The sequence below is a fragment of the Scyliorhinus canicula genome, chromosome 8, assembly GCF_902713615.1.
Source record: "Scyliorhinus canicula chromosome 8, sScyCan1.1, whole genome shotgun sequence".
NCBI lineage: Eukaryota > Metazoa > Chordata > Chondrichthyes > Carcharhiniformes > Scyliorhinidae > Scyliorhinus > Scyliorhinus canicula.
The window spans coordinates 116,467,581-116,486,407 of record NC_052153.1 but is presented as its reverse complement, the minus strand read 5'-3'; the positions used below and the strand labels follow the sequence as shown (position 1 = coordinate 116,486,407).

At 44.5% G+C, this 18,827-nt stretch overlaps 1 protein-coding gene across 2 annotated transcripts in view; it reads left to right on the top strand.

Annotated features, from left to right (window-relative positions):
- man2a1 (mannosidase, alpha, class 2A, member 1) overlaps positions 1 to 18,827 on the top strand; it is a 245,702-nt gene that overhangs the window by 199,763 nt on the left and 27,112 nt on the right. For both annotated transcript variants that reach the window (XM_038805125.1, XM_038805126.1), the window contains exons 17-19: positions 4,380 to 4,513; positions 12,420 to 12,561; positions 16,822 to 16,955. In XM_038805125.1, the coding sequence (XP_038661053.1) occupies positions 4,380 to 4,513; positions 12,420 to 12,561; positions 16,822 to 16,955 (410 nt within the window). The remainder of the gene's footprint in view (positions 1 to 4,379; positions 4,514 to 12,419; positions 12,562 to 16,821; positions 16,956 to 18,827) is intronic.

Genomic DNA, 18,827 nt, shown 5'->3' with positions numbered 1-18,827 from the left:
AAAATCCACTAGTCGCCGCACTCGGGCAACTGTTCGGATACACCGAGGGAGAATTCAGAATGTTCAATTCACCTAACAAGCATGTCTTTAGGCACTGGTGGTTGGAAACCAGAGCACCCGGAGGAAACCCACGCAGACACGAGGAGGAAGTGCAGACACCGCACAGATAGAGACCGAAGCCGTGAATCGAACTCTGGTGCTTTGAAGCAACAGTGCTAACCACTGTGCTACCATGCTGCCCATAGAACAGTTACAGCACAGAAGGAGGCCATTCAGTCCATGCCAGCCCTAGAACGCCCAGGTGCTCTTTCCAATCCCACCTTCCTGTACCTGGCCCATAGACCTGTAGCTTAGAGCACTTAAGGTGCAGGTCCAGGTATCTTTAAAAGAGTTTAGGGTCTCTGCCTCCACCACCAACGCAAATTCCCGACCCCCACTACCGTTCGCACAAAAACATTTTTCCTCATGTCCCGTCTACACCTTCTGCCACTTATGTTGAATCTGTGTCCCCAGTTCTAGAATTCTCCACCAAGGGAAACAATTTTATCCTGTCCACCCTATCCCTTCACCTCATAATTTTGTGCACCTCAATTAAATCATCCCTTTGTCCAAGGAAAATATCCTTAGCTTATCCAATCTCTCCTCGTAGCCACACTTTCTAGCCCTGGCAACATTTTTGTAAACCTCCTCTGCACTCTCTCCAGAGCCCTTCCAGTAATGTGACGACCAGAACTGCACACAATATTCCAGGTGTGGCATCACCAGTGTTTTATACAATTCTAACATTATATCCTTTTATATTCTATACCTCTGCCAATGAAGGAGAATATTCCATATGCTTTCTGGACAACCTTGTCTACGTGAACTGCTGCCTTTAGAGGTCTTTGTACCTGTACGCCAAGATCTCTTACTTCATCTACCTCTCTTAGTATATTCCCATTTAATGTGTACTTCCTACAATTGTTTGACTTCTCCAAATGCATGATCTCACACTTCTTTGTGTTAAATTCCATCTGCCTCTTTACCGCCCACTCCACCAATCCATCTATATTGTTTTGAAGATTATAGCTCTCCTCTACACTGTCCACCACTCATTCAATCTTTGTGTCATCTGCAAAGTTCCCAATCATGCTCCCCACATTCATGTCCAAATTGTTAATATATAACACAAACTGTAAGGGTCCCAACAGCTCTGTGGAACACTACTTGAAAAAACTTTCCAATTGCAAGGGCAGCCATCGACCATTACCCTTTGTGTCCTGTTACTAAGTCATTTTTTTATCCAGTTTGCCACATTGCCGTGCATCTGATGGGCTTTCACTTTCTTTACCAATCTGCCATGTGGGACTTTGTCAAAAGCGTTGCTAAAATCCATATACACCACATCCACTGCACTACCTTCATCAACCCTTGTCAATTCCTCAAACAATTTGATCAAATTCGTGAGGCAAGACATTCTTTTGACAAATCCATGCCTTTCTATGTGACAGTTAATCCTATCTCTCAGGATTGATTCTACTAATTTGCCCAACTCTGATGTAAGACTAACTGGCCTATAATTGTTTGACATTTCCTTCGATAACCTTTTAAATATTGGAATCAAGGGCGGAATTCTCCGACCACCAGTAGGGTCGGGGAATCTCCTGGGGCCGGCGTAAATCCCGCCTCCGCCGTGGCCGGAATTCTCCACCACCCGGGAATCGGCGGGAGTGGGATTCACGCCCGCCAATCGGCGTGCCCCCCGCGGCGATTCTCCGGCCCGTGATGGGCCGAAGTACCGCCGCTGACAGGCCAATCCCACCGACGTGGTTTAAACCACCTCTGGTGCCAGCGGGATTGGCGGCGCGACCGGGCCCCTGGGGTCATGGGGGGCTGCGCGGGCGATCGGACCCCGGGGGGGTGCCCCCACGGTGGCCTGGCCCGCGATCGGGGCCCACCGATCGGTGGGTGGGCCAGTGCTGTGGGGGCACACTTTTTCTTCCGCTGCCGCCACGGCCTCCACCATGGCAGAGGCGGAAGAGACCCCCCTACCACGCATGCACCGGTAGTGACGTCAGCGGCCGCTGACGCACCGGCGCATGCGCGGATTGGCGAAGGCCTTTCGGAAAGCCCCGATACCGGGCGGCGTAGCGCCAAAGGCCGTTGCCGCTGGTTTTTGCACCATCGGCGTGGCGGAAACCACTCCGGCGCGGGCCTAGCCCCTAAAGGTGCGGAGAATTCCGCACCTTTTGGGAGGCCCGACGCCGGAGTGGTTGGCGCCACTCCGCTACGCCGGGACCCCCCGCACCGCTGGGTAGAGAGAATCCCGGCCCAAGTTTGCATTTCTCCAGTCCTCTGGTATCTCCCCTGTGTCTAGTGAGGATTGTAAAATCTGCTATTTCCTCCCTGACCTCCTTCAGTAGCCTTGGAACCAATCCAACTGGCCCTGGCAACTTATCAACTTTCAAAGATTTCAAACCTTCGCGTACTTCCTCTCTCTTTATTATTCTCCCATCCAATATCTCACAGTGTTCTTCCGAGAGTACTATATCTGCATCATCCATTTCATTTGTAAACACGGAGACAAAATATTCATTTAAAACCCTTCCCACAGCCTCTGCACGCACACAAAAGTTCCTGTCTTCATCTCTGATAGGTCCCACTTTTTCCTTAACTAACCGTTTCCCACTAATATAATGGTAAAACATCTTTGGTTTCCTTTTTGACTTTGTCCCTAGGCTATCTGAAGTGCTTAGTTCTTTATGCCCATCGTACGCTTTCTTTTTCTGTTTGATCTTCCCCTGTATTCCTCTAGACAACCAGGGAGTTCTAGATTTGGTAATACCACTCTTATTTTTTGAGGGGACATGTCTACTTTGTACATTTAGGATCTATCCTTTTATGCTTCCCACTATTTTTCCACTGATTTATCCTCTAGTAGTGCTGGCCAGTCCACCTCAGCAAAGTTCCTTCTAATTTCTGCAAAATAGCCTTCCCCAGTTCAGAAGGTTTACTCCTGCTTTATCTCTGTTCATTTCCATGGTAATACTGAATCTAACTGAATTGTGATAACAATGCCTGATATGGTCACCAACTGTCACTTCACCCCATTTGCCCTTCTTTGTTCCCCAAGATTAGGTATAGAATTGCATCTCCTCACGTTGGGTTGGTCACTAATTGGATTAAAACATTTTCCTGGACACACTGCATGAATCTTTCTCCCTCAGTTCCCCTTATGTTTTTTGATTCCCAGTTGATATTGGGATAGTTAAAGTCTCCTACTATTATTGCTCTCTTCTTCTTACAGGCAGAGATTTGTCTACATTTGCTCTTCTATCACCCATCACCATTTGGGGGTCTGCCGTATACTCCCAATAGTGTGACTGCCCCTTCTTTGTTGCTAAGTTCAAACTATAAAGCCTTGTTTGCTAATCCATTTCGTATATAATCCCTTCTCACAACTGGAATGGGTTCCTTAACCATTAGTGCTACTCCGCCTCCTTTCTTATCCCCCCTCTGTCCTGCTTGAAAACTCTATATCCAGGGATATTGAGCTGCCAGTTTTGCCCCTCCTTTAGCAGGTTTCCATTATACCAGTGGCATCCTGCTGCCATTTGTCTACCTATGCTCTTAACTCATCTACCTTGTTTGTAATACTCCTTGCGTTGAAGTACAAACAGTTTGACCCCACCATTTTCCCTTGCTGGACACTTTTAAAACTTTGCTTCTTCTGTTATTCCAAGTCTATCATTACATTTTCTACATCACTAGCTAAAGTTCTACCTCCATTTTACTGATCTGACTTTGACCTATCTGATCCTATTCCTAGGATCCCATCCCCTGCCATACTAATTTAATACTCCCCAACAGATCCAGCGAAAATCTCTGCTAGGATATTGGCCCCAGCTCTGCCTGGGTTCAACCCTTCCGGTTTGCACAGGTGCCACCTGTCCCAGAACCGGTCCCAGTGCATAAAGAATCTGAATTCCTCCCGGCTACACCATCTCTCCAGCCACACATTCGTCTGATCTATCTTCTTATTCCTTCTCTCTCTAGCGTGTGGAACTGTGCTGAATGATTCTCTGTTTTAAAGGACATTTTCATATTGTTTAATTCACACTTGTGTAATATTCATACAGAATCACACTTTGCATGAAGGTTTACAACTGTTGAGAAAAATGTAATTGGCAAGGATCAACAATCTGTGTTTTTCCATTAATTCTTAAGACAAAAATTGCTATCTCCTAAAGCAATAGCAAACAAAGTTGTAAATAAGATGACATATACAAGATGATTTGGTGCTTGATCTGGAGAAACTATGGAGTGCAGGAATGTAGAATCGCCCATATAGTTTTTGTGAATATGTGTATTCAATTTTAATTCTTTTTTTCCGAATACAGGGATTGATGGACTGTCACTGGAAATCTCTAATATTGTTGATATTAGGAGTGAAATAAATCAAGAAATTTCAATGAGGCTGATCACAGATGTTAAAAGCAACAATCAATTCTACACTGACCTGAATGATTTCCAGGTACGTAAACCATTTGAAAATAATGCATAAAGCTTTAAGCACAGTTCTGCCCAACTTAAATTAATGATTAATCTTAAGTGTTACAGAGTAGGATTTATACCTCACTTTCAAGAAACATATCATACAATGTTGTGAAATCAGGTGTGGCTGTTTTTATTTAGATTTTCACAGCGTCCATTCTTTTTGCTTCTAATTTTAAAGGTGGCATGCTGATGGAATTGTTGTGATAATTTAATTGAACTAAGTATTTGTTTTACTCATTTTAGTTTTTAATGCGTTTCTCACTATAATATTTATAGATTGCAGTATAAATATTTACTGTGATTATTGCTACAATATTCTGAGTGTTGTTACCAATATTCGCATTGAGAATACATACTCTCTATCGTGTTGTGCGATGCTACAACTGTGCCAAATGGGATAGACTTCGAATAGATCTAGCAACTCAAGACTGAGCACTGTGGACCATCAGCAGCAGCAGAATTGTATTCAACCACAATCTTTAAGCTCATTACCTGGTATACCCCCCACTCTATCAATACCAGCAAGCCAGAGAATCAAACCTGATTCAATGACGAGGGCAGGAGGGCATGCCAGGAATAACACCAGGTATACATAAAAATGAGGTGTCAACCTGGTGAAGCTACAATACATGACTACTTGCTTGCCAAACAGCATAATAAAAAATAATAATCTTTATTAGTGTCACAAGTAGGCTTACATTAACATTGCAATGAAGTTACTAAGCAGCCAGAAATAGACAGAGCTAAGCAATTTCATAACCAATGGATCAGATCTAAGCTCTGCAGTCCTGCCACATCCAGCCATGAATGATGGTGGAAAATTAAGCAACACACTGGAGGAGCATGCTCCATAAATATCCCCATCCTCAATTCTGGAGGAGTGCAGTACATCAGTACAAAAGATAATACTGAAGCATTCACAACAATCTTCAGCCAGAAGTGCCAAGTGGATGATCCATCTTGGCCTCCTCTGAGGTTCCAAGCATCACAGATGTCAGCCAATTCGATTCACTCCAGTTAATATCAAGCTGGAGGCACTGGATACTGCAAATGCTATGGGTCCTGACAATATTTCAACAACCGTACTGAAGACTTGTGCTCTCGAACTTATCGCATCCCTGACCATGTTGTTCCAGTACAGCTGCAACACTAGCATCTACCCAGCAATGTGGAAAATTGCCCAGGTATATTCTGTACACAAGAAACAGGGCCAATTCAAACCCAGCCATTTGCAACCCCATCAACCTACTATTAATCCTCTTTCAAGTGATGGAAGGGGTCATGAACAGTGATATCAAACGGCACTTACTCAGCAAGGACACTCACTTTGGGTTCCACCAGGTCACTCAGCTCCTGACCTCATTACAGCCTTGGTTCAAACATGAACACCTGAGGTGAAGTGAGAGTGCCTGCCCTTGTCATCAAGGCAGCATTTGACCGCGTATTGAATGAAGCAAAACTTCATTTTCTTCAAACTTCAAACATTTTCTGAAAACTTCAAGAGATAGAAAATGTCATTCCTAGCAAAACTGGAGTCAGTGAGAATTGGGGGGGGGGGAATACTCCATGATTTGGAGTTATAAAATCTGGTACAAAAGAAGATGGTTGTGGTAGTTGGAAGTCAATCATCTCAGCTCCCGAACATCATTGCACAAGTTCCTCGGGGTAAAGTCCTGTAGGCCCAACCATCTTCTGCTGCTTCATCAATTATCATCTTTCCATCAGCAAGTGGGTAGTGGGGGAGGGGTCGGCGTGGGACGTATGGAGGCTGTTCATACAAGGGCACCATTTTGGGGGCGTGGTAACTGCGCCTCTACCGTTCCTGCTGGCATGGTACTCCACCAGCCCCGTGGTGGTGGCGGTCCTGAGAGTCTGGGTGCAATGGAGGAGACATGTGGGAGCAGAGGGAGCATCGTTCTGGTCCCCAATCTGTGATAATCACCGGTTTGCCCCGGGAAGTATGGATGGGGGATTCCGGTTATGGGGGAGAACAAGGATTGAGAGGATGGGGGATATGTTTATAGAGGGGAGCTTTCCGAGTATGAGGGCGCTAGAGGAGAAGTTTGGGTTGGCGAGGGGAAACAAATTCAGGTTTCTGCAAGTGCGGGACTTCCTACATAAACAGGTGTCAACCTTCACGCTCCTACCGCTAAGGGGGATTCAGGATAGGGTAGTTTCCAGAGGGTGGGTAGGTGAAGGGCGCGTCTCGGACATTTACAAGGAACTTATGGGGTCAGAGGAGACGCAGACCGAGGAGTTGAAGCGCAAGTGGGAGGAGGAGCTGGGAGGAGAGATAGAGGCTGGTCTATGGGCGGACGCATTGAGTAGAGTCAACGTGTCTGCAGCATGTGCCAGGCTCAGCCTGATACAATTTAAGATCGTTCACCGGGCTCACATGACAGTGGCCCGGATTAGCAGATTCTTTGGGGTGGAAGACATGTGTGCAAAATGTGCGGGAGGACCAGCGAACCATGTCCACATGTTCTGGGCATGTCCGTAGCTCAGGGAATTTTGGCAGGGGTTTGCGGATGTCATGTCCACGGTGTTAAGAACAAGGGTGGCGCTGAGTCCAGAGGTGGCGATTTTCGGGGTGTCAGAAGACCCGGGAATCCAGGAAGAGAAAGAGGCAGATGTTCTGGCCTTTGCTTCCCTGGTAGTCCAGAGACGGATTCTATTCGCTTGGAGGGACCCAAAGCCCCCAAAGTCGGAGACCTGGCTATCGGACATGGCTAGCTTTCTCTGTTTGGAGAAAATCAAGTTCGTCTTGAGAAGATCACTGTTAGGATTCACCCAGAGGTGGCACCCATTCGTTGACCTCTTCGTGGAAAATTAATCATCAGCAGAAGGGGGGGGGGTTAGTTTACCTTAGAGTAGGGGGTTAATAAAGGTGCGACCTGTAAGGGAGGGAGACGGCTTTTGCACTATGTTTATAATTTCATGTACATTGTTTATTGTGTTGTTGTTATAATACCAAAACATACCTCAATAAAATATTTATTAAAAAAAAAAGAATCTTCTTTCCATCATAAGGTCAGAAGTGGGGATGTTCGCTAATTATTGAACATTGTTCAGTACCATTCTTGATGCTGAAGCAGTCCATGTCCAAATGGAACAAGACCTGGAAAATATCCAGACTTGGGTTGACAGTGGCAAGTAACATTCACGCCACACTAGTGCCAGCCAATGACCATCTTCAACAACAGAGGATCTAAGCATTGCCCATTACATTCAATGGCATTTCTATTGCTAAATTCCCCACTCTCAACATGCTAGGGGTTACCATTGACCAGAAACTAAATTTTACTAGCCATATAAATATTGCGGCTATCGGAGTTGATCAAAGAAAGAATAGAAGAATATGCAAATAGGGTTATAAGAAGAGGGGTGGAAGGAGGCTTGCAGGGAGCACAAACGCTTGGGCCAAATTTGTTGTTTTTGCACTGTAGGCGTGATGTAACTCACTGTAAACAAGCAAATAGTGGTAATAGAAAACTCACTGTAAACAAGCAAGTAGTGGCAATAGAAAATGGCAGACATTTCCAATTTCCCTTCTCTCTCCCCACACCCTCTATTCTCTCCTCTCTCCGCCTGCGACATGGTGCCTCACCCAGGGTTCCCGGTCCAATTCCAGCTTTGGTTGACTGTGAAGTTTGCACTTTCCCTCCGTGTCTGTGTGGGTTTCTTCCAAAGTCCAAATATGTGCAAGTTAGGTGGATTGGCCATGCTGAATTGACCCTTAGTGTCCATGGATGTAGAGGTTAGGTTATGGGGATAGGGTGTGGGCCTGGGACGGGTGCTCTTTCAGAGAGTCGGTGCAGACCTGATTTGCCAAATGGCTTCGTTCTGCTCTGTAGAAATTCTATCGTTCTAATAACCAATGTTTTTTTAAAATAAATTTAGAGTATCCAATTCATTTTTCCAAAAAGGGGCAATTTAGCGTGGCCAATTCACCTTCCCTGCACATCTTTGGGTCATGGGGGTGAAACCCACACAAACACTGGGAGAATGTGCAAACTCCACACGGACAGTTTGCCAGGGAAGGGATCAAACCTGGGACCTCGGTACCATGAGGCAGCAGTGCTAACCACTGCGTCACTGTGCTACCCTCCAATAACCAATGTTAATGAAAAATCTAAATCGGTTCTTGAAGAACAAAATAACTAACATAAGGCACTGAGAAAATCTTTACCAATTATTGAAATGGAATAGTTGACTGATCAAAGCAGGCTTGACGAGCCTTTTCGTCGGGGAGCCACATTTCAAAATGTTTCTTACTCAAGGGGCCAATGAGCAAATTTCAGAAAGAGTGTGTGTGTGTCCAGTTCACTCCTAATTTCAGAGTGCTTACTCACTCATCTTCAGCCCTGGGTGGGATGGCAGCACAGTGGTTAACACTATTGCTTCACAGCTCCAATGACCCGGTTTGATTCCTGGCTTGGGTCACTATCTAAGCAGAGTCTGTATCTGTGCGGAGTCTGCATGTTCTCCCCATGTCTGCGTGGGTTTCTTCCGGGTGTTCCAGTTTCCTCCAACAAGTTCCGAAAGACATGTTTGTTAGGTGAATTGGACATTCTGAATCCTCCCTCTGTGTACCCGAACAGGTGCCGGCATGTGGCGACTAGGGGATTTTCACAGTAATTTCATTGCAGTGTTAATGTAAACCTACTTATGACATTAATAAAGATTATTATCTACTGTGAGAGTGGATGAGAGCGCATGATGGTGTGGAGGTGGGGGGTGGATTAGCGTGAATGAGCAGAATTGCTCATTTAAATACCCAGAGGCTGGATTCACCCAGTACCCAAGACTCACCGGCCGTGCTTAGGAGACCTCAGCAGGATGGCGTTTACCACTGGTACACTCAAATGTGAACCAGTGGGAGGTCAGGGACAGGACGGGGTGGCACCGTGGCTCTGCCTGGCACCTTGGCGCTGCTAGCCTGGCACCTTGGCAGTTCCACCTGGGCACCCTAGCCCTGTCAGGGCGACAGGTTGGCCCTGACAGGTTGGCCGTGCTGGGAAGGGGCGAGGCTTTCCAGATCGAGGTGGGAGTGAGGGGGGGCTGAGGAGATTCCCAGAGCACCCCCCAACCCCCCCTCCCCCCACCCCCACCCCCCCCCCAAACCAAGATTAGGGGGATGGAGGGAAGTCAAAAACATGGGGAGGGCTTGAAAGGAGGGGGGTAAGAAGATTAGGTCTGCTGGACGACATAACACCCCCATCTGTGAGGAGCCTTTCCTGTTGCCGAGCAAGAATTCCTCAATGGGGAGAAACTTTCCAAGGCCAAAGAAAACAGCAAAGTGCCGCTGGATAGCAGGATTTTTCTCGGTGCTGAAGCTAAACGCCCGTTTTGCAGACTTTATCTTGAGTCTGCTGAATCGCGCCGTAATCCATCACACCTCGTGGATCATTCTTCCCAAGTAAATCACTCCCATCCTGCCAGCACTTATTTCCATTTTCTCAATAGTGCAACAAGAGAAGCCAGTTAAACTAAATTAAACTAAAAACAATTGACGGCTCCAAGTTGGGCACAAAAGTAGGAAAGAGTAAATAAGGATTGTTAAAATTGGAATAATTCACACTTCTACCTCCAACACTTAATCTGCTGATCACAAATAATTTCAAAATTGTTTGGTTTAGTTCTCTCCATCTATGTTACCATAAAATAGCTTGTAGATGACATTTGTGTCGAACTTCCATTGCAAGTTACACCAGGTGAAGCCACACGGAAATTCCAAGCAAAGATGTCCCTTATTGGTTTGGGACAATAGACATGCTGCTTTCCTGTAGAGGGTGCACTGTTCTTGTAGAAAGATCAGGATCTCATTGTTGCTTTGGCTGCAACAGGAATTGAATTTTCAATCTGTGAGAAAGTTGTGAATAAAGAACAAAGAACAAAGAAAATTACAGCACAGGAACAGGCCCTTCGGCCCTCCCAGCCTGCGCCGATCCAGATCCTTTATCTAAACCTGTCTCCTATTTTCCAAGGTCTACTTCCCTCTGTTCCCACCCGTTCATATACCTGTCTAGATGCTTCTTAAATGATGCTATCGTGCCCGCCTCTACCACCTCCGCTGGTAAAGTGTTCCAGGCACCCACCACCCTCTGCGTAAAAAACTTTCCACGCACATCTCCCTTAAACTTTCCCCCTCTCACCTTGAAATCATGACCCCTTGTAACTGACACCCCCACTCTTGGGAAAAGCTTGTTGCTGTCCACCCTGTCCATACCTCTCATAATTTTGTAGACCTCAATCAGGTCCCCCCTCAACCTCCGTCTTTCCAATGAAAACAATCCTAATCTACTCAACCTTTCTTCATAGCTAGCACCCTCCATACCAGGCAACATCCTGGTGAACCTCCTCTGCACCCTCTCCAAGGCATCCACATCCTTCTGGTAATGTGGCGACCAGAACTGTACACAGTATTCCAAATGTGGCGTAACCAAAGTCCTATACAACTGTAACATGACCTGCCAACTCTTGTACTCAATACCCCGTCCGATGAAGGCAAGCATGCTGTATGCCTTCTTGACCACTCTATCAACCTGCGTTGCCACCTTCAGGGTACAATGGACCCGAACTCCCAGATCTCTCTGCACATCAATTTTCCCCAAGACCCTTCCATTGACCATATAGTCCGCTCTTGAATTTGATCTTCCAAAATGCATCACCTCGCATTTGCCTGGATTGAACTCCATCTGCCATTTCTCTGCCCAACTCTCCAATCTATCTATATTTTGTTGTATTCTCTGACAGTCCTCCTCGCTATCTGCAACTCCACCAATCTTAGTATCATCTGCAAACGTGCTAATCAGACCACCTATACCTTCCTCCAGGTCATTTATGTAGATCACAAACAACAGTGGTCCGAGCACGGATCCCTGTGGAACACCACTAGTCACCCTTCTCCATTTTGAGACACTCCCTTCCACCACTACTCTCTGTCTCCTGTTGCCCAGCCAGTTCTTTATCCATCTAGCTAGTACACCCTGAACCCCATACGACTTCACTTTTTCCATCAACCTGCCATGGGAAACCTTATCAAACGCCTTACTAAAGTCCATGTATACGACATCTACAGCCCTTTCCTCATCAATTAACTTTATCACTTCCTCAAAGAATTCTATTAGGTTTGTAAGACATGACCTTCCCTGCACAAAACCATGCTGCCTATCACTGATAAGTCTATTTTCTTCCAGATGTGAATAGATCCTATCCCTCAGTATCTTCTCCAACAGTTTGCCTACCACTGACGTCAAGCTCACAGGTCTATAATTCCCTGGATTATCCCTGCTACCCTTCTTAAACAAAGGGACAACATTAGCAATTCTCCAGTCCTCCGGGACCTCACCCGCGCTCAAGGATGCTGCAAAGATATCTGTTAAGGCCCCAGCTATTTCGACCCTCGTTTCCCTCAGTAACCTGGGATAGATCCCATCCGGTCCTGGGGACTTGTCCACCTTAATGTCTTTTAGAATACCCAAAACTTCCCCCTTTCATATGACAACTTGACCGAGAGTATTTAAACATCCATCCCTAGCCTCAACATCCGTCTTGTCCCTCTCCTTTGTGAATACCAATGCAAAGTACTCATTAAGAATCTCACCCATTTCCTCTGAGTCCACGCATAAATTCCCTCTTTTGTCTTTAAGTGGGCCAATCCTTTCTCTAGATAATTAAACATTCAGTCCCTATGATTTGGTTCCCTTAAGCAAATGCCTGTCAATATCACTGTTGTTATTGTACCTACTAACTTTTGCCACTGGACTTTGTCTGCAAAAGTTAACTGTTAAGGCAAGTATTTCTAATAGATTATTCATACAAGTGTCAATTGATTTATAAAAGGTGTTCTTCAAACTGATCAGGTTCCATTATGATTCCAGATGCAGCCAAGGCAGACATTGAGCAAACTGCCTCTTCAAGCTAATTTTTATCCTCTAACAACAACAGCATACATTCAGGATAATGATGTACGTTTGACTCTGCACTCAGCTCAGTCCTTGGGCGTCGCTAGTCTAAAGAGTGGTATGTATTATTAAATTTCTTTCCTCATTCTGTCTAAAGAGTGATGTATTATTAACATTTCTTTCCTTTTTCTATCAAAATAACTGACATCACAGAAGTCTGCATTAATTTTCATCTGTTACTTGTCTACCTGGTCCATCACCCTACCTGTATCGTCTTGAAGTTTATCACTATCTTTCAGTCATTAATATGTATCAAGAAAAGTAGGGTTCTAACATCGACTCCTGGAGAACCCCACTATGTAATTTCCTCCAGTCTGAAAATGAACCATTCACCGCACCCTTTTATTTCCTCTCATCAGCTAATCTTGTACTACTATCCTTTTTATTCCATGGGCTCTAACTTTGCTGACAAGCCTGTTACGTGGCACTTCCTCAAATCTCTTTTAGAAATTAATATACACACATCAACTTATCAGCCCACTCTGTTATTTCATTAAAAAACTCAAGTAAGTTAGTCAAACATTATTTTCCCTCATCTTTGTTGGCTTTACTTAATTAATAACAGATTGATGAACGGGATGTTGTGGATGTCGCCTATGTGCATTTGAGGAAAGTGTTCGGCAAAGTCCCACATAAAAGGCTGGTCAACAAAATTAAGGCTTGTGCAATAGGAAGGCCAGTGTGCAACTGGATTTAAAAATTTGTCAGTAAACAGAGGTCGGCTTAAATGGGTTTAATTTAGTGTTTTGTGCAGGAAGGGGTACCTCCAGTAGAATTCACTTTAAACAAAGGTGTTTGCATATAAGGGGTTTTAGTTTCAGTTCAAACCGTGTTTCTATTATGCTAAGAGAGGATTTACGAGGGGAAAAGTAAACACGAGCTTGGAGAAAGAATGAGATTTTTGCATAACAACCAGGGGCTTCAGGGTAGAAATACCTTTGAGTGTTTTAAACTCAAATTAATGGCAGTTGGAAAAATGAAGCGGGACAGTGAACGATTCTCAGCTCTGCTAGAAGCAGGAAAGCTGCACAATAGAGTAATTTACATGAAAGCAAAAGGGCATTAGTTCTACAAGCCAGGGAATGAAAAAGAAGCTCCAGGGGTATTGAAGTAAAAATTAATAGAGAAGAAGTGCCATTGGAACTGGGTACCGTTTATTGAAGTAAAAGTCAGACCTGGGAAGTGAAGAGTTGATGAGGTTGGCTATAGAAAAGCCACATGTCTAAAGCAATCGTAAGATTTGGTCTCCTTATTTTCAGTTTTTTGAAATGATTGGGGACTGAAACTTTTGGGGACTGAGTACATGAGTTTTTGTGTTGGAGTTCGGGTGCATGTTGTAATTCAAGACAAAAGAATACTGAAAGGAGAGTTGTAGGGTGCGATTTATCAGCCTCATCGCACCTGACTTCCAACGCGAAGAGGCCGTTGAGTCTAGCAAGATTCATGACGCTCAAAATGTCTTGCGAGATTCAACAGATGAGATGTCGTGGTCTGGATCTCGCCCTCGTTGGTCAAGATCCACGTATGCATATTTAGATGAGCCATTAGGCTCACTTAAATACATCTATGCCAGATTCTCCTGGAACCTAACGGCTGGGCCTGGGAGACCTCACCTGAGTGCCATTTTGCAGTGGTCCACACAAACGTAACTGCACCTGCGGGAGTCTCCCAGGCAATTAGAAACCTCGGGTGGTCGGGCTCTGGACAGGGTAGAACCCAGGCACTCCTGTTGGCACTTGGCACTGCCAGGCTGGCAGTGGCTGGGTGCCAGATTGCCGGTGGCAGGGGTTGGCATGGGCTGCTTTGCCAATCAGAAGTGGGGGGAGGGAGGGTCTTAAGGACCCTGTAAGAGGAAAGGTGGGCGCAGTGGGGGGGGGGGGGGGGGGGGGGGGTGGTCCGGATGTCATGGTGAGGTCGCTAAGGGGTAAAAAAATCGGGGTGGCCTTTAAAAATGACAAAAGGATATATTGATGCAAGTACAGCCTAGATGGGGCATTCTCCGTCCAGGCTAAAGTTGAATAGCAGGGTCTTGGCTGAGAAAACTCTGATAAATGTGCCCTTAGTGGGACTCTTCTTTTGTCCTGTTGAATCGTGCCCACAAAACCTGGAGGCAGATTCTTGCTAAAACTGAGACAAAACCTTGCTTGAAAGGATATTTCGAAAACCTGGAGGTGGATCATTGATCGAACAGCTGAAAGAAGATTTTAAAGCATGTCTTTTTAAGAGTGGAGTTTGGAAACACTCATGTGACAAGGGGCAATTTGAGGAGACATCCACAGAAGTTTGAGTGAGTGGCATCTGCCACTTGGTTTCAGAGTGGGATGCTGACTGACCACAGTTAGGCTCTTGGGTACAGGGACTGCCTATTTATTGAAAACAGCATAGCATAAGATATATTTAGTACTTGTATTATTGTTAAAATCTGTGTACATTTGTGAAGATACATGGGAGTGAAGGTGTGTTGTATTATCGTCAAACATTTCATGTTAAATAATCTTTTGTTGTTAACAGCTAATTTGGCACTCCTGTGACTCTGTTCCTCTACATTTTATTTAAAAAAAATAAAAGTTACTGTCTTATGAACCAGGGTTCCATTCTGGGAACTTCCTGTCCAGTTGTAACATCAACTGGGATCATAACAAATTGGCTTCAGGACAGAAAGCAGTGAGTTGTGGTAGTTGGTTATTTTTCAGACTGGAGGGTGGTAGGCAGTAGTATTACACAAGTATTATTGCTGGGACCATTGCTTTTTTGCTAGATACACATGACCTGGATCTTGGAATAGAGTAAAATTTCAACATTTATCAACATTCAACATTCATACCATACTTGGAGGTGTGGAAAACAATGTGGTTGATACTAAATGACTGTAGCAGGACATGGATAGGCTGGTAGAATGGGTAGTCAAGTGGCAGATAGAATTCAATGCAAAGACGTTTGAGGGAATGCATTTGGAAGAAGGGATGGGAAAGGCAAAACAGTCTTAATGACACAATTCTAAAGATTGTGACCAGCACCGAAACGTATTGACTTACCTGAACCAGTGGTTGGGTTTTCACATGCATATACAGTAAACCTAATTGAGACCTTATTGCATTCTCTCTTGCTCTGACCTCCACTAATATCTTTCTCTTTCCCACAATAGCGCTATCATCTCTTTGAACACTCCGTGCCCCTTGTTTTGCCTGTCTCATGTTGCCTTGATTGAGTTATACTTCTGACATGAATGAACGTCTTTCCTCCCTGAGGTGACACATAATTCCAGAGATATTCAGATTAATTTACTTCCGCCAGTGATTAGCTGCAGTCTGGGTTGGAGTCTTGCTGTAACAGGTCGTAGGTAGCCTGCTGTAGTGCAAAGAATGGGCAGCTGTTACCTTTTTCAAAATGTGAATGATAGGGCCAGTGGAGAACTGCTTTTTGCCAGATTTTGCACAAGTCTTCTTCTTTTCATGTCCTGAAGCAAGTTTCTCTACCAACCTCTGGACACAGGGAACTAACTGACTAAAGGATTCAACAATTCATGAAGGCAAGTGGAAGGAAACATAGTGTGATGATTTTTCTCTCATTTTTCTCTCATTCATCCAACAACATATGGATGGATGCCGTTTACTTCATTTGGCTTGGCGAAAGGAACATTTAAATAATTTATTTAAGATTCTGGTATGTCTTTCATGTTCAAAGTGAGTAAGGCAACAAGCTGTTTTAGAACAAACCAATGGTGCTGCTAGAATTTGACACCACGAGAAAAATATTTTATTCTCATGGTGCTGTGGAGGGGGAAAAGCATGGATTTGGCAGAATTTGGAGACTGACCTCAAGTACAGTAGTGCTGGCGACAGATGTAGTATTTGGTTCCCTGCTGGATTCCTGGTGAGGTTGCAGTGGGGTGGCGGGGGCGGGGGAGGGGGGGGGGGGGGGGGGGACTTGCTCACTGGCCTCTTGTCTAAGTATCTTGACCGCAACTTTACAGTCAAGGGAAATCATCTCCTGTGATACATGTGCCAATGCAGTGTACTCTTTCCAGAGGGGTGGTTTATCCCACTTATGTTGTTAATAAATATTGCTATTTGTACCATCGCAATTGTTTAAATAATCCACTTTGAAAAGTGTGTGGGGTTAATTTTTCAAAAGTTTTATACAGGAATCCAGTACGCGTAACCATTAAAATCTATCTTATGTGCTAGTTTGATTTTGGCAAAATATTTAGCGTTTCATGGTGTCTTGATGTCCAAGAGGTTATTGAACATAGTAATTATATAAGCATCCATAATAAACTTGCAATTAGTAGTAAGTTAAAACTTAATTTACTTAACAGGTCAGCTGGAAGTCATAATGGATCGCAGACTGATGCAGGATGACAATCGTGGCCTAGGCCAAGGTCTCAAAGACAATAAAATCACAGCCAATTTATTCCGAGTTTTGTTGGAGAGAAGAATTGGAGGAGATATGGTAAGACTAATTGTGCAATGCCAGTATTAATTTCCTAAGCATGACTAACTAAGACATCTATATTTTTATAAAATATCTGAGCCATTGACATTTTCTCATCAGAAATAATAGAATTGAATGCAAGTGACATTTAAATCATTAAATTTAACAATTTTTATGGGAGTGCACATTACAATCATGGATAAATTGCGAAAATACATCCTAGGACATATTTTCCATTTTTATGTCCTCAGCAACATTGGTTACCAACAGCCACTGCAAGTCACTGGAGTCCAGTGTTGCTAAAGTCCTGGATGAGGGTGGGGTAGGGGGGGTGGTATTGGGATTATTTGAACAACAGAAGAAAGTCAGACTTCAAAACGTTTTTTAGGCCAGCTCTGTAGTACTGCGGATCCACAGCACAGTAATAGTTGAGGTATTGCTTAAGAGGTGCCAGGAAAGGCTCAAGCTGTTGCCTGCAATAATCAAAATAGTCTGATTAGGTCAGTGATATCGGTTGCAGGCAGGTGGAAGTTCTGTTCTGCTTCAAATCTATGCACCAAGGTCACAGTAGGAATTTCAGGCCCATAACATTCTATTTATTAGTTTGAGTCCAGTGGTAGAACTTTTAGGACCAACATGGATTCAGACCTGACTGCAGAGATTATCTAGACTACTTGAGAGAATTGCTACAGGAGTGCTGCATTGTCAAAGAGTTGGGTGGGATTCTCCTTTGTTCGACCCTGGACGTGATTGGATGGAGAATCAGTTTTGACGCCAAAATCATGGCCGCCGTCTGTTTCATGCCAAGTCGCAATTTTCTGGGTCCTCAACAGCAGCTTCAAGCGTTCCTCAACGCGCATACAGTAAATGCCGTTGGCATATCATTAGCGGGCCTTACCCAGTATTCTCCGGGGTCTCCGCGATTCTCCGCCTACACTGGGGCAAATTCCCGATGGCGGCGTCCACTTATTCTTTTAAAAATCATGAAACAGGTGCCGTGGCTGCTGAGGGAAAGAGAGAACAGGTATGGAAAATGTCCAAATTCACCTTAGTTTGTTGACAGGTGTACCGCTGGCTGGGGGGTGGCTTCTGCCAGGGCCAGGGGAAGTAGCGGGGATGTCCAGGAGGTGGGCCGTGGGATTGGGATGGACGGACACGGAACACCATTGCCGCAGCTGGAAAGGCAGCCATGCAGCTGCGCATGCTGCTGACTGCCCATTGTGAACTTAGGGCCACGGGTTGTATGGGTGTCCCCCCAGACCACTCAACCTAATGATTGGAGAATATTCCATTATATTCCTGACATGCCTTGTAGATGGTGGGCAGATTTTGGGGAGTCAGGAGGTATGTTACTTGCTACAGAATTCACAGTGCTTGACCTACTCTTGCAGCCATGATATTTACATAGCTGGTACAGTTTAGGTTTCTGAGCAAAGGTAAGCCCCCCAGGTTGATAGTAAGAGACGTTTATTGTTATTATTATTGTTCTTTACTGTTATAAACTTTTAACAGATTGTGGTATGGGGAGCACACAGCCCAGTCTACAGGTGTGGTACAGCAGAAATGCAAAAGTATTTTTTAAAGCAAAACAATGTTTATTCTATGAACTCAAGTTAACCTTTTTAAAACATACAGTGAACATCTTAGCAACCATTAATTCAAATACAACCCCCAAAGAATACAACACTAGGTAATCCTTAATAACTTCCCAAACAACATCCAGACAACAAAAGAAACACATTTTAACAGAAGCACATCAGGTTTACATTCATTACTGAAAACATTTATAATTCTGAATTCACCAAATGATCAAGAGATAGACTTTTCATGACAGAGAGATCAACAGTCCTGCTTTGTCTGGCTTCAGCTCCAACACTGAAAACAAAACTA